Here is a 16836-nt window from a genome sequence, read left to right on the forward strand (position 1 = left end):
TCTATTCCACCATCTTACTCTGCCTCTCAATTTCCCTTTTGATTTCTGTATGGTCAGTAGTAATATCTCATCTTTCATTCCTGATTTGAGTAATTTAAATCCTCTCTGTTTTTTCTTGGTTAGTCCAGCCAGAGGTTTGTTGATTTTTGTCTTTTCAAAAAACGAACATTTAGTCTCCTTGATCTCCTCAACTGTTTTTCTATTCTTTATTTTTTAAATTTCACTCTAATCTACATTAGTTCCTTCTTTCTACTTGCTTTGGGTTGAGTTGGCTCTTCTTTTTCTAATTTCTTAAGGTAGAAGGTTAAACTACTGATTCGATATATTTCTTTTTAAAAAAATATAGATGTTTATAAGCTATAAATTTTCCTCCAAGCACAGCTTTAGCTGCATTTCATGAGTTTTGGTATGTTCAGATTTTGTTTTCATTAATCTTAAGTATTTTAAAATTTATCTTGTAATTTCTTTATTTGATCCATTGATAATTTAGGAGTGCACTGGTTTAAAACTTACTATACTTTCTATTATTACCTGCCAAAAGAGTTTATTTATTTTCTGTATTTTGTATTACAAATATCTATTTTTAAGTTTCCCCCAAATTTAATATTGTATTATAATACTATATATTCTTTTTCAAACTATACTCTCCTTATTTATAATCAGTATTCTATTCTAGGCCACTTCTTCCTCCTTAACCTGACCTTTCTCTCCTTAGCTCTGGTTAACAGTTCTAGTAGATGACCCAGTCCACTTATTCAGTTACTACTACTGACCAAGCCCATGCACTAGCTCCTTGCCCTCAGGAACTCATCTTCTCGTGAAAAAAGAGTGACATGTTTATAAATAAGCAACTAGAATACAATGTGATGTAATGAGAACATACACAAGAAAAACCAAATCTGGTGGGAGGGCAGGAATAAAAAGTTTCTTAGAGATGGCATCTGACCTTTGTCTCAAAGGATGAGTTAACCAAAAATACTCTCACCAAGAAAATAGGAGTAAGAGAAACAACATCCAATTGAAACTGTTCAACGTACAGTTGAATATATTGTATAGCTAAAATCTCAGAGAAAGATGTGATTTGAGAAAGATTCACAAGTCCTATTCTCTTACCTCTTGGATTTCATCTGGGACAGTTGAGTCCATCAGTCTGAAGAGCAAATTTCGAAGTGGACCTGCCTGCCTCCCGAGAATGCTGGTAGCTACCCCTCCCGCAAGTGCAAGAGCAAGGTGATTTGAAAGTAGCTTCAGGCACAGCTTGAGAAAACTGTGGTGTTCTCTGAAACCAAATAAACTTCTATGAATTTTTGGAACATAAAAGTGCATGTGCTATCCAGTTTGGGTAACATTTTTTTCTCTTCAAAAATTTTGCTGGCCAGGTGCAGTGGCTCATGCCTGTAATCCCCACACTTTGGGAGGCTGAGGTGGGTCAATCACCTGAGGTCAGGAGTTTGAGACCAGCCTGGCCAACATGGTGAAACCCCGTCTCTACTAAAAATACAAAAATTAGCTCGGTGTGATGGCAGGTGCCTGTAATCCCAGCTACTCAGCAGGCTGAGGAAAGAGAATCACTTGAACCTGGGAGGCAAAGGTTGCAGTGGACTGAGATCATGCCACTGCACTCCACCCTGGGTGACAGGGCAAGACTCTGTCTCAAAAAAAAAAAAAAAAAAAATTTGTCAAGTCACGAACAACAGTAATTTTTAAAACATGATTTGTGAAATTATGAGTAACTTTTTCCTAGAAGTTATTATCAATAAGTAACTAAGTTTAGCTCTTTTCTAGATTATAAAAAAGTTCCACATAATTTGGGAAAACAAACAAGAAAGAACAGTAAGTCAAAACTCAAAAGGAATAATTTATACACATGCACACACACATACAAAACATACATATAACATACCTTGATGAAGGGAAAGGGAGTGGGGGAATCTCACTGTTTATTTTATCACAGTATCTCTCAAGAAAAGAACGCAGGTGTGAGAAGGTACTCTCTTCAAGATCTACACAATAAGGTCGGTGCCATGCAACAACTTGTCTAGAAGGACACATAAGAAAATAAAAAAACAGTCTTACAATGACATTTTTATCCATAATCAAAAACGAAAATTAAAACATATATTGGCCGGGCATGGTGGCTCATGCCTGTAATCTCAGCACTTTGGGAGGCCAAGGAATGCAGATCACCTGAGGTGAGGACTTCAGGACCAGCCTAGCCAACATGGTGAAATCCCATCTCTACTAAAAATATAAAAATTAGTCGGGCATGGTGGTGTATGCCTGTAGTCCCAGCTACCTGGGAGGCTAAGGCAGGGGAATTGCTTGAACTTGGGAGGCAGACAATGCAGTGAGCAGAGATTGTACCACTGCACTCCAGCCTGAGCGACAGAGTCAGAATCCATCTCAAAAAGTACATATATACATATATACATTAAAGCTGAATGATTTCAACAAGATACAAAGACATTATTGATTATGAAAGTGTAAAAGCTTTAATTTTAGTGACTAAGGAAAACCAACAATTTGCCATCTTTAAGGAGAAAACATACAACCACCACCTGTTTTGGAAGGTTTGGATGTCCACTCACCTGAAAGCAGAGGGCTGAGTCACATGATCTACTAAAGGCCCTCTGGCTCTAAGAGTCCAGAAGATGTATACTTCATATTAAGAAAAATATCCTGACTCTATAGAGTGATATACTGAAATCTATTAAAAGACAAAATCCTGAAATTTCTTGTGAATACTTTTAAGATCTTGGGACCCAACTCTCTACATATGAAGTGGGAAGTTGGATATTTAATGCTAACAGCAAATTATTTATATTCAACTTATTTATTTTGACTTTTGCGTTAGAGGAATAACTATCAATAAATACTTTTAATTGGTTAGAATATCATTTAAAAACCCTCTGAGTCAAAAGCATAGAATGCAAATAAAATACATTCTAAGCTATAGATTAGCCCACGTGTATCTGAAAATATCTGAAATAACCCAAACATTCTTTAAAATTCAATCTCCTAACAGTAACTAAAACTTACCTACCTGATTGACTTAACACACACAGCACTTTAGGAAAAAGCTAAGTTTCTGCAAAAAGTAACCTCCTTGATTTAAAAGTATGACAATTAAAAAAAAAAAAAATTTCAAAAAGCAACCAGATAAAGACCACTGCGGTTAAACATTAAATCAATAAAGTCTAGTTCTGATTTTGATTATTTTAAGTTCCTCTTGATATGCAGCCATTCAATTTTTTTAAATCAGCATGTAGAGATGAGAGAGAATTCAAAATGTTTAAAAGACAATATCTTCAATACTGGGTATGACTTCTTGTTTCTGAAACATGTCTAACCTCAACATTCAAATCAAAAGAAATCTAATGTCATTTCTATGATAGAGAAAAAGCAATACTATATATGTCCATAAGAGTATTTTATGAACAAAGCACAATTATTTCTGTTTTTATTAGTGTTTCTACTTTCTATTGGTGTCTCTTGTGTTAAAACGCACAAGAATTTTTAAACATAGGCACTCTTACCTGTCCCTAGGAAGAGCAGTCCATGCCAGACTATGTGATGTTCCAGCTGAAATCTGCTGAATAGCTATGCCATCTAAGCCACTCACTTTCTTTGGTTTAGTAATAGGACCTGTGGAATTTCCCTGACCACATTGCCCCATTGAATTATTGCCCCAGGCATAAACTTCATTATCTAAAAACAAAATATAAAGTATTATATAAAAGGAAAGCCAAATTCAAATGTAATATATTTCACAAGACAACAGTTAATACTATTTCCTTAAAAACAAATGACTTTACCATGAGAAAGAGCCAAACAATGACTGTCTCCAATAGAAACATCAACTATTCTTGTGGCAGCCAGTTCTTCAATAAGCTTGGGTCTCAAAGCAGTAGCTTCTGAAGAACCACAACCTAGACAAGCTCCACAGCCCCAAGCATAGACCTGAAAAAAACAGAAATACACTAAACATAACTTCCTGAGATGATTAGATTGTTGGCTTGTTTAGGGATAAATAAAATCTATGAAACTAAAGTATGGTTTGATAGAACCTTCTGATGTTAAAATCATTTTGATCATTTTAAAGATTGTTATAGCAATTTATCATGCTGCCTTTAGGCATTCACTGTATAGGCAAACAGCTGATCTGAAAATAAAAATAATTGGTCATAGAAAAAACAGAAAGGTTTTCAGAGAGGGTCTGCTAAACTACTAATTGGCTTGCAATTTGTTATATTTGCCCCATCTTACCAGCTTTGAAAATACTGTCTAAAAACTTCTCCTTTATGTGTTTCTCACTATTCTGGTGAGATTTAAGATCAGAACAAGGTATGACCATATAAAATGGATTATACAAATCACAAAACTGATGTTTATTATTTAGTTTTAGAAATACCTCACCTCATTGTTACAATAATTATCACTTACAAATAGGGTCATGTGAAGCAGTAGCAAGATAGTTCCCCTTTATCATCTTCATTTTTGACTAATCAATACTTGGGGAAAGGGTTAGGTGGGGGGGAAAAAAATTTTGTCTTTGGCAAGACAAATAGGCGAGTGACTGCCAATCTGGCAACCCGAAATCAACAAAATCAAAACAATCAGCAATCTGAATGATTTTTTTTTTATCTTTAATAGATTTTGGTAAGATTATATAGACTGTTATCTTTATGCCATCAAATCTGAGAATTTGTCTTTGTCTTGCAATTATTTTAGGAAAGACTGCTGCTGAGAGATTAAACCACTTCAATTAAAAATAAAGAGCACTGTACAGGTGTAGTGGCTCAAGCCTGTAATCCCAGCACTTTGACAGGCTAAGGCAAGAGGATCACCTGAGCTCAGGAGTTCAGCACCAGCCTGGACAAGGTGGCAAGACCCGATCTCCACAAAAAGTTTAAAAATTGCCCAAGCATTGTGGCACAGACCTGTGGTCCCAGCTACTCGGGAGCCTGGGTGGGGACAATCTCTTGAGCCCAGGAGGTCAAGGCTGCAGTGAGCCATGTGTGCCACTGTACTCCAGCCTGAGCAACAGTGAGACCCTGACTTCAAAATAAAACAAAATGAGAACATATATTTGTATTTGTTTCCAGAAAACTTAAGTATAGAATACAACAAAATTCCAGTACATAAGGCATATTTTAGGAGATGTTAGGAACTAAAGATAAGGACAATGAAATAACATATAGTCAAAATCATCACAGAAAATTTTCCTAAATTACTCATGAAGTATAATATGCAGTCATGTACCATTCGGTCAATAACAGACCACATTATACAACAGTGGTCCCGTAAGATCTAATGGAGCTTTGATGCCAGTATTTTTACTGTACCTTTTCTATGTTTAGATATGTTTAGATACATACTTACCATTATATTACAATTTCTGAAGGTATTCAGTACAGTAACATGCAGTACAGGTTTATAGCCTAGGAGCAATACCATATAGTCTAGGAGCATAGTAGGCTACACCACCTAGGTTTGTGTGGTACTCTCTACAATGTTCTCACAACAACAAAATGGCCTAACAACACATTTCTCAGAATATATCCCATTGAGTGACACATCACTGTAATACTGTCACTCAGTAAGGCCTACAAAGAGTTTTCTCTTGCAGTGTTCCTTCGGTTCGGCACCAGATGAGAAATACTTGGCTTGCCTTTAGAGACTGGACCATACTGTATAGCATGGTAGGAAGTAAGTACAGAAGAGGCCTGAAAGGGCTGAGACAGACTGAGGGAAAAGCAAATGTTGATCGTCATTTCATGCTCAAGTTTAATGGTAAAGAGAACTACTCTTACCCTTTAAAAGTATTTCTGACTTTACTTTTTTCCATGCATATATATTTGATTTCATATAACTTAAGGTACTCATAATACAACTATTCTATACAGTAAACAATGTACAAGTTCTCTTGGAACTTGGAATTCAATGTAATGGATTTATTACTATTATTATTATTACTACTACCACCAATAGTTGAATAGTACTTGATACTCTACAAAACTCTCAATTCTAATGATTATCTTATAAGATCATGTGTATGCAAAGCAGAAATTATTACTCCCTCATAAAAAAAGAAGCACATGATGCTCAAGGGATGTGTTATTTGCCTGTGTGTATACATCAAATACATAAGCTAACTTCAATTCATGGATTCTTACTACAAAACCAATAGTGAGAAATACATAGAAGAGATATTTTTAAGGCAGCAACTAGCTAATGTAATGATGAATAGCTTGAAGGACGCAAGGCATTCTAGTTTCTCAAAGAATAATCAAGTTATATGCTAATTTCAGCTTTTCTGCTCATCTGCCTTGTGAATTAGTCATAAAACACTTTTATACCACTGCCTGACACAAGGTGGCCTCCTATACATGACAGAGTAAGTGGTCAGCTCACTTTTTTACTGCCATCACTGATGGATACACAGGGACAAATATTGTCAGTCTATAACTATACCTGGCTCCCCCCTATCCTCAACAAACAAATAGGGTAAGAGTGAAAACACACATGTAAAAGTTCAAAGCTTATAAGCTATTAAACTGCAAAGCTTATGAGCCTTTATAAAGGCTCATAAAATTCTGACGATCCTAAGTCTGACTTTATGCTGTTTCTCAGAAACAACTAACTCTCTCAGATTATTTTCCATACCTAAGTATTCTCTTTACCCACCTTTTTGATCACCCTCTTGCCTTCTTAATTCATATCACTGGTTCCATCAAGATCTAGTTCAGCTTTCCCCCACTATCCATGATGTTTTGGAAAAGGTTTAAGGGAAGCTAAATGCTAAAACATTTTAGAAAATCAGTTTAATACAAAGAACAGAGGCTCCACTAAGGTTTACCTGGGTCACACAGGCCAGGTTAGAAAACCTGGTTCCTTCTCAGATACTCCAAACAGAAGAAAATATTTCATTTCAGCATGTTGCCTAAAAATGTATTTATTTGAACTTTAAAATTTAAATACAATTATTACTTTTTAGTCACCGCATCCTTTGAAATACTCTAAGTCTTTTATACTCATCCCTTAGTCCTACCTGCCCTGTTGACGTCAAAGCAAGTGAAGACTGGCTCCCAGCACAAACTTTGCGAATGAACATTCCTTGTAAAGCTTCAATAACTTTAGGTTTATACACTCTGTTGGTATCACCATGACCAAGTTTACCTATAAAAACAAACACATTAAATAATTTACTTGTTTTAAAGAATCTCTACTCTTTTTAACACTACCAAAGTTGATAAAGAGCTCTAAAGTTTCCGTCACTAACCTGACAGATATGAAAAGCTATGTTTCTGATAGCTGAGGATGCTAACAAATGAGCATTTTTATTACATGAAAGTTAACAAACATCCACTGATAGCCTTTTATATCTTAATTTCAAGCAACTAAAATCAAGCAATTTAAAATCACTTTAAAAGAAAGAGAAAACTATTTTTCTGTCTTTCTCCCCCTTTAATGGCTATATTTCTAACTTCGAATTTGCTGACATAATATACAGGTATGATACAAGAATGTACAAGCATATAATTTTTCATAAACTTTTAAAAAGAATCAATAGCTCATGAAATTGAAAACTTGACAAATCATTAAAGAAGAAAAACAAACGTCCAACAATCTACAAATCCAACCACACCAGGAATAAAAAAAGTACAAATTAAATATCATTTTCACTATTGAAATTATTTAATTAAATTAGATACATGCTGTTGTTGAAGACTTTGGGGAAGTAAGCATTCACACTGCTAGTAGGAGAGACTAAAGTAGACAAAGATTTAGTCATTCATTGTGTTGTTGTTAATACTGAAAAAAATTAAAACCATCTAGATACTCAACAATAAGAAACTGGTTTTATAAATTGTGCCACCATCAAATAAAAGAACACTTTCAGCCACTTAAAAGAATGATGCAGAGTCATGCTTGTTGATATAAAAAAGATACTCATGCCGGACACGAAGGTTCACGCCTGTAATACAAGCACTTTGGGAGACCAAATCTGGCAGATCACTTGAGCCCCGAAGTTCGAGGCCAGCCTGGGCAATAAAGCAAAATCCTGTCTCTAAAAAAAATATAAAAATTAGTCAGGCGTGGTGGTGCGTGCCTGTAGTCTCAGCTACTTGGGGGGGCGGAGGCAGGAGGATCTCTTGAGCCCAGGAGGTTGAGGCTGCAGTGAGCCAGGTTTGCATTACTGCACTCTAGCCTGAGTAACAAAGCAAGACCCTGTCTCAAAAAAAAAAAAACTATTAGAGTAAAACATATATATGTCAAAACGTATGTAATCTTATATAAAACATACACATATAGCTATACTTTGGTTTTTTAAAAGATATCTAAGTAGAAATATATGTAAATACTTGCATAAATGTATATTTATTTAGAAGTCTATTTCCAAAATGTTAACAATGGTTAAAGTAACATTTGTGAAAGCTCAGTTCATTTTTTAATTTCTGTTCATCTGTATTTGAGTCTTTCTACACTAGGCATATATAACTGAAAAATAAATTTTTTTAAAACTCAAGAAAAAAGCCAAAGCTACTGATAAATAATTTTTTACATACCATTGTCTCCTCCTCCAAAAGACCATACAGTTCTCCCATCTTTAGACAGAGCAATAGTATGTGAACTGCCACAAGAAACCTCTCCTACATTGCTAATGTCTTTTACTAATGTTGGAATGTTTCGACTATTGCTGTCACCATGACCTTGGATAAAACACACACAACAACAAAGAAACAATGTTAACTCTTTCTCTAGGCCTTGACTTCACAAGTAGAATAAATGTTATAACTTTAAAATAGAATTGAGATTTTTTAAAAATGCAATGCAATACGAAAAAGAGAATCATTTCTAACATCTTCTCAATCTTCCAAGCTGCTCCTAAACTGGGTCATAGTCACTTCAGTGAACCATTAGAATATTCTTTTCATGCTCTCCTCACAGCCACTTACCTTATGTTGTCCTGTTTCATGCTCATGTTGACTTGTTTTCATTACCTACTAGATTATAAACTTCAGGATCATGATGGTAATGTTTTATCCCAGAAACCCTACAGTGTCTGGTCGTAATAGGGCACACTCAGTAAATGCTTGCTAGATTTAATTACATCTTAAATATCAGCACTAAAATCTAGGTCTTAGTCTTACCTATATAAAATTATCTTCCTCTGGGCTTAAACTAACAAAATAAATGACAGTCTTTGGCCTAGTAAATCTACTCTCATGGTTTCTCAGTAACTTAATCATTTCTATTTTTCTGGGAGAATAACTTCCATTTTTAAAAAATCTTACCTAATCTTCCAAAGTCTCCTTCACCCCATGTGTATAATTCCCCATCCTCTGTGACGGCAGCACTATGTCTGTATCCAGCTGACACACAAACAACTACCTGCATTGCACACAAGTAAATACGATGAGCATGCACTTTAAAACATATAGTCCGTATATGATCCTGTACACAGGGACTTCACAGATACTAATATTCAAACCCATCTAGGAATTTCCACGTACAGTTGTGGAGGCTATGCTCAGGACAAGGATGACTGGCTAAGGGTTCAAGTAAGTGCTGAAATACATGCCTGTAATCCCAGCACTTTGGGAGGCCAAGGCAGGCAGACTGCTTGAGCTCAGGAGTTCGAGTTCAGCCTGGGCAACATGGCAAAACCCCATTTCTTTTAAAAAATATGAAAATTAGTCAGGCATGGTGGCACATGTCTATAGTCCCAGCGACTCAGGAAGCTGAGTTGGGAGGACCACCTGAGCCCCAGGAAATCAAGGATGCAGTGGGCTGAGATAGCGCCACTGCACTCCAGCCTGGGTGACAAAGTGAGATCCTGTCCAAAAAAAAAAGGAAAGAAAAGAAAGAGAGGAGGGGAGGAGAGAGGAGATTAATAAAAAGAGAAGATACGGGCTCAGTTTCTAATGGTTCCAATTATTTGTGTGGGTCCTTGGCAATTACTTAGCTACTCTAAATGCCTCACCATTCAGGTCTCTATTAAGATGCCACCTCTTTTAAGAGCACTCTCTGACCTACCTCATTACCTAATACCACATCCTGCCCAAGGTAATCTTCATTGCTCATTTTTTTCTTTAATATTATCTGAAATTATTTCATATGCTTGTTAACTTATTATCTCTATCCTGAAGACTAAAGGATTAAAGTAGAGACCTTACCTGTCTTGTTCACTGCTACACATCTAATGCCTAAAATACTGCCTGACACTTGAAAAGTGCTAAATGTTTGTTAAATGAATGACTCTCAGTTTGCTTATCTGTGAAATAGGGATAATAACTACCTTACAAGACTAATTATAAGAATATAAGAATTAAAATTCAATAATGTATATAAAAAGGTGTTCTGTAAACTATAAAGCAGATATACAAAAGATTAAGCCAAAGGGTTGAAGGGGCAACAGCAGAAAGACCACATCAAAATCTGAAAGATATTGTCAATTACAACACCAATGTATCTAATTATTTTTATAACCAAAAAGAAAGCACATACCTTTCCTTGTAGAGGTCCCTGAATAAGCTTCGGATATTTCTGTGTTGAACTATTTCCATGTCCCAGTTTCCCATAATCACCATCTCCCCAGCTGAAGACTTCTCCTTCTGTTGTAAAAGCTAAAGTGTGACCATCAGATCCTTTAGAAGATGAAACCTTTTTAATGGATCTGTGAGGCTCGAATGTTAACTTTTTTAAAGTTGACTGATTATTGGAGTCTCCAAGGCCCAGTCTCCCATAGCTGCCTTTCCCGCAAGCTCTAACAGAGCCATCCGTAGAAATGACAAAAGTGCAGTACTGTCCAGCTTCAATCTATAAACAAAGAATCATAAATATAAAATACTTCTGTGAATATCAAAGTATATTTAAGGCTGGTTTTATCAAAGAGCCTCAAAGGAAGTCTTATAGCAGAATATGGCATGATTCTCCAGAGAGATTAAGGAATATACAGAAATGTAAGAGAACACGAATGGCCTTTTCATGCTCATGACTTTGTTGCTGAGTTCAAATTCTTCATATATATGTTATCTTTTCAGGTTATTGTCCAGATTATGATTGAATGAAACAACAAAGTAAAATGCTTAATATCCTCTTATAACCGAGAATGGCAAGACATAAAATTTTCCTTCCTATAAATTCCTTAGGGTACATTATGGCAAGAACCATATAAAATGTATTGTAAACCTATTTGAAAAAAATATATTTTAATGAAAGTAACAAATGGAAAGTTCTAGCTGGGCTATAAATGTTAAAAAAAAAGTGATCATAAGAAAACGAAAGGCTAATCTAGCAAAAAGAAATTCCAGTTTTTATTTATTTATTTATTTTTTTTTTTGAGACAGAGTCTTGCTCTGTCACCTGGGGTGGAGTGCAGTGGTGCAATTTTGTTTCACTATAACCTCCATTTACCAGGTTCAAGCAATTCCTGCCTCAGTCCCGCCGAGTAGCTGGGATTACAGGCACACGCCATCATGCCTGGCTAATTTTTGTTAAGTATTTTTAGTAGACAGGGTTTCACTATGTTGGTCAAGCTAGTCTCAAACTCATGACCTCAAATGATCCACCCACCTCAGCCTCCCAAAGTGCTGGGATTACAGGTGTGAGCCACCATACCTGGCCTTTATTTACTCTTATTTGCCATTTGTGGTGAACATAAGGGTAAAGTCTGTTGCTATTCTTAACACTTTTTTAAAAATCGAGATCCCAATTTAGTTATTCAAAAGTTGGAAATGCTGTCCGGGATACTGGGGACTAAAAATGTATTTTTATTTGTATTTATTTATTTATTTATTTTTGAGACAGAGGCTCACTCTGTCACCCAGGCTGGAGTGCAGTAGCGCGATCTCGGTTCACTGCAACCTCCGCCTCCCAGGTTTAAGCTATTCTTCTGCCTCAGCCTCCCGATTAGCTGGGACTACAGGCATGCGCCACCATGCCTGGCTAATTTTTGTATTTTCAGTAGAGATGGGGTTTCATCATATTGGCCAGGCTGGTCTCGAACTTCTGACCTCATGATCCACCTGCCTCAGCCTCCCAAAGGGCTGGGATTACAGGCGTGAGCCACTGTGCCCAGCCAAAATGTACTGTTCTATTAAAATGAAAAAAACTAATGCAGTATATAGATCAGAAATAATCATCGATAATTTTCACTCATTTAAAAAATACTCAATATTATTTAATGCAAATAAACATGAATATACACTAGATTATCTACCAGTTTGTAAGCTATTTAGAAAACTTACGGTCTGTGCATCAGAGAAACTAGGAGCCAGTTTGGGTTGCAGTATTTTCTCCTGTGTACCTTCTACCAACTGATGGCTGCTATTGCTCCCCCAAACATAAACCTCACAGGTTTCGGAGACAATGGGAGCATCACCAGTCTGAATGCTATCTGGGCTAGCACATGTTCTCGAATAATCAGAAGCCATTCTGCAAACCTATTAAAAATTTAAAATACGCAACAAATAGTTACGACAGTTTTAGTCTGGGCATTTTTAAAAATATATCCTCTGGAATTACTGTTGCCTTTCCTTCTAACACTCTCAAATGCTCAAAGAACCTATTAAATAAAGATAACTAGACTATTTACTCACATGGAATAAACCACTAAAAGACACTAATAAAGTGGCAAAAGTGGGAAAGGGGAGACACACAATCTTTTAGCTAAACATTTTATTACTGCATACAAAACATTGTAGAAAAACAAAGCTTAAGAAATAAAGTAGAAAAAATCACCATTGATAATCTTAACACCTTAATACAATAAATTTTACGTTTTAAATATATGTCCTTCCAGAGTGTTTCATATACAAATTCTTTAACACAGTCACCACATTGGATACATAAAAATGACAAATTGCACAAAACAGTCATGCAAATCCATGTCTACCTAGTCTTCATGATTGAATAGATAATATTCCATCTAGTAAAAAACATCACAATGTACTCAACCACTTCCCCACCCCCAACTTTTTTTTTAAATAAGTGGGGTCTCACTATCTTACACAGACTAAACTCAAACTCCTGGGTTCAAGCAATCCTCCCACCTCAGCCCCCCAAGTAGCTGAGATTACAGGCCCGCATATAATCATACCTGGCTCCACTTTCCTTTAATAGGGCATTTACAGTCTATTTATTTGTTATATAGGCCACTTTTAAGGATATAGTTGTTACTATACTTTTTAATTGCTTCCTTAGTAGAGAACCCCAGAAATGGGACTCGATATTCAAAAAAAGACAAGAATCCTATGATTCTTGAAACATACTATATCAAATTGTATTCCAAAATGGTGCTATAATACGTCACTAGTAATGTACAAAAGAAGGCTGTTCTAAAAACAGCGAAGGCACAAAGCAATTAACATTCACACGTATATCTGAATATATAAAATAAAAATCATGGCTTATTTACCATTTCTGTAGAATATAATGGTAAAGTCTGTTACCATTCATAAGCCTTTTTAAAAATCCAGGCTGGCTGCCAAAAGCACAGGACCCATGGTGGCCATCCCAGTAGCAATTTCACTGAATCCATACTCATAAATTATGAGTATTATGCTTTTAAACTTTTTTGCAAATGTAAGTGAGGAAAAAGGAAAAGGCCCTTATCTTAATTTCACATTTCTTTATTGTGAGCAAAACTAAAGTTTTTCCATCTATTTGTTTTTGTGACGTGAACTTCTGCTCATTTATTTATTAGAATTTAATAGATTTTTTAATTGACTGGTATGAACTCAATACAATAAAGATATTAACTCTGACTACAGTGACTATCAATTTGTTTTCTGCCTTTTAGTTTTTTTGATTTTGCTGAATCAAGCAAAACAATGAAAGAAACTTAAGAAGTTAACACATTAGTTTGCCAGCACATGAAATGGGGGAGGATAGGGTCCTCTTGGTCAGATACTTTAAATAGTATCCAAAACAACAGAATAATATGTGTGTTAGACAAATATTTTCCAGTGAACATGAGGACAGTATCCGAGGACAGCTGCCAGTCCCTAATAAAAGGTCTGGAATTTTGCTGGAGACAAAGAAGGATAGTAGGGCCAAGAGGGTCAGAATTGTTCATCTAAAGGTCTATCATGGCCAGTGTGGTGGCTCACACCTCTTGATACTGGCCAACCAGGATTCCTTTCCAGGACAAAGCCCCTACACTGAGAAAAACTACTGAGAGTAGAATAAAAATTGAACAGGATAGGGACAATAGAAAGGAAAGATGGAAAGGAAAGAGAATACCAAGACAAAAGTTGGGAAGGGGAACAAACTGGAAAACCATTTTTTTTTTTTAACATTACACACACACACACACACACACACAAAAGAGGGAGGGAGTCAATGGAGTTTAATAAGCCATCTTAAATCCCACCTCATTCTAAGAGTTCAGGAAAACTAATCCTACATAGAAATAAGCAACAAAAAAGTATTGAGGTCAAATCCCATATGAAGTTATTATAAAGTTGCAGTGAGCCAAGATCATGCCACTGTACTCCAGCCTGGGTGGCAGAGACACCAACTCAAAAAAAAAAAAAAAAGACACAAAGGAAAAACAGAAATCTGAATTACAAACCCTCAAAAATGAGGTAACATAACTCAAGAATTAGAAATAAAAGAAAAAAAAAAACATTTTGGAACTGAAGACTAAACTAGAAGAAACCCAAAAGTAAATAAATACAGTAGATAATGCCCTAAGAGTAATGAAAGACAAAAGGCATTTTTAGAAATTAAAAAATTTAAAAAGACAAAGTATTCAAGAAAAACTGACAAGTATTAAAATCAGGCAAAGATCAACAGGCACATAATAGAAATCCCTGAAGAACAGAACTCAATCAAAGGAATAAAAATAATAGAACAAACTGCAATTTTGGAACAGTTTCCTGAAATAAAAAAGATCTGAAAGTACATATTGAATTATCACATCTCTTAAGAATATCAACCCAGAATGAATAATATCAAGACATATTCTATAGTAAAATTACTGATCTTTAAAGGGGAAAAAAAATTCTTTGGGTTTCTCAGCAAATATGCGTGGCTCACATAGGAAAGAAAATCAGATTACCTTTGGACTTTGACAGTAACAGTTCATGCCAGAAGAGAATGTAGTAACACATTTAAGATATACAAGAAAAGAAAATGTGAACTAAAGAAAAGATGAACTAAAGAATATTATCAACACTGACATTCAAGAATAAAGAGCACAGCAATTATCAACATGCAAAAACTCAGAAATCTTGTTCTGATGACTCTTTATTGAGAAATCTACTAGAGAATGACCCTCAAACTATCAAAAAGAATAGACATTGACACAGAGACTAGTATTCAGCATTAAATATGTAATCATTTGTAGAACTAATACCAAATGAAGGTTAAAACAGAGACAGGCTGGGTGCCATGGTTCATGTCTGTAATACCAGTATTTTGGGAGCCTAAGGTAGAAGGATCGCTTGAGCTCAGGAGTTTAAGACCAGCCTGGGCAACCATAGCAAGACCTCATCTCTACTAAAAATTTAAGTAAAAAAAAAATTAGCCAGGTGTGATGGCACATGCCTGTAGTCCCAGCTACTTGGGAGACTGAGGCCGGAAGATCACTTGAGCCCAGGAGATAGAAGCTGCAGGGTGCTATGATCATACCACTGCACACTCCAGCCTGAGCAACAGAGCAAGACCGTCTCAAAAAAAAACAAAAAAAAAAAAAAATGCAGAGAGTATGTAATAACTATATGCCCTATATAGATGTAATGCAATTACTAAAAAACAGGGAAAGCATACTTTAGAAATTAATTTTTTCAGTAACCATACAGCAGTAGTTATTTGTCTTATTTTAGGACTGTTTATGTGTATATGTGTGTAACATGTAATTAAAACAAATGAGTAATAATGGCATTTTCTAATTCTCATCCTTGTATCTATGGGAATCAGCAATCTTAGTTTAAAAGGAAGAAGATATAAATGTAAAGGTTAAGTAAAAATTCTATAGCTGTGAATTTGAAAGTATCAGTATGAACTCATTAGGTATCTTAGCTTTAAATACACACGTATACACATCCTAGCTCTGTCCACTATGAATATAAAAGCCTAGAAATAAGATCAACTCAGTAGCAGTAAGCATTTCTAGCACCCTGATTGTGGTCTTGAAGCATCATTTTCCAATAAAAGAAACCAGGACTTTTTTTCAGAAAACTAACTAGATGATTTCAGATTGGGGGCAAGAAATGTGTAAGATCAGCCAGAAACAATGAAACATATCAGAAAGCAAGGAGACTATAAAAGATTATTAGGCTTATGATAAAATAACTTAGGAACTACCCTGAAGAGACTAATAGCCAAAATTGAAACAATATAACCTTCACTGCAGATAATAATTCAATGTGCTGAAACTCAAACAGGCTTAAATCTGTGGGTTCATAATGATTTTTTTTTTTTTTTTTTTTTTGAGACACAGTTTCGCTCTTGTTGCCCAGGCTGGAGCACAGTGGCATGATCTCGACTCCCTGCAACCTCTGCCTCCCGGGTTCAAGCAATTCTCCTGCCTCAGTCTCCTGAGTAGCTGGGATTACAGACGTCCGCCACCCCACCCGGCTAATTTTTTGTATTTTTAATAGAGACGAGGTTTCTTCATATCGGCCAGGCTGGTCTCAAACTCCTGACCTCAGGTAATCCACCCGCCTCGGCCTCCCGAAGTGCTGGGATTACAGGTGTGAGCCACTGCGCCCAGCCCATGGTATTTTTTAAATGAAGTTAATTGGCCAAGTTTGGAGGATGGTAGGAGGACAATTCATTAAATTGAAAACCGGTAAATAAAGAACAGATGAAAAGAATCAAGCA

At 35.8% G+C, this 16836-nt stretch overlaps 1 protein-coding gene across 2 annotated transcripts in view; it reads right to left on the minus strand.

The window, feature by feature from the left end:
* HERC1 (HECT and RLD domain containing E3 ubiquitin protein ligase family member 1) overlaps positions 1 to 16836 on the minus strand; it is a 219080-nt gene that overhangs the window by 128483 nt on the left and 73761 nt on the right. For both annotated transcript variants that reach the window (XM_073012219.1, XM_008016333.3), the window contains exons 4-12: positions 12255 to 12449; positions 10513 to 10824; positions 9300 to 9396; positions 8571 to 8714; positions 7052 to 7179; positions 3816 to 3960; positions 3537 to 3708; positions 1904 to 2038; positions 1114 to 1279 (exon numbers count right to left, since the gene is read on the minus strand). In XM_073012219.1, coding sequence (XP_072868320.1) covers positions 1114 to 1279; positions 1904 to 2038; positions 3537 to 3708; positions 3816 to 3960; positions 7052 to 7179; positions 8571 to 8714; positions 9300 to 9396; positions 10513 to 10824; positions 12255 to 12449 — 1494 coding nt within the window. The remainder of the gene's footprint in view (positions 1 to 1113; positions 1280 to 1903; positions 2039 to 3536; positions 3709 to 3815; positions 3961 to 7051; positions 7180 to 8570; positions 8715 to 9299; positions 9397 to 10512; positions 10825 to 12254; positions 12450 to 16836) is intronic.

Source organism: Chlorocebus sabaeus, chromosome 26, assembly GCF_047675955.1.
Source record: "Chlorocebus sabaeus isolate Y175 chromosome 26, mChlSab1.0.hap1, whole genome shotgun sequence".
Classification (NCBI taxonomy): domain Eukaryota; kingdom Metazoa; phylum Chordata; class Mammalia; order Primates; family Cercopithecidae; genus Chlorocebus; species Chlorocebus sabaeus.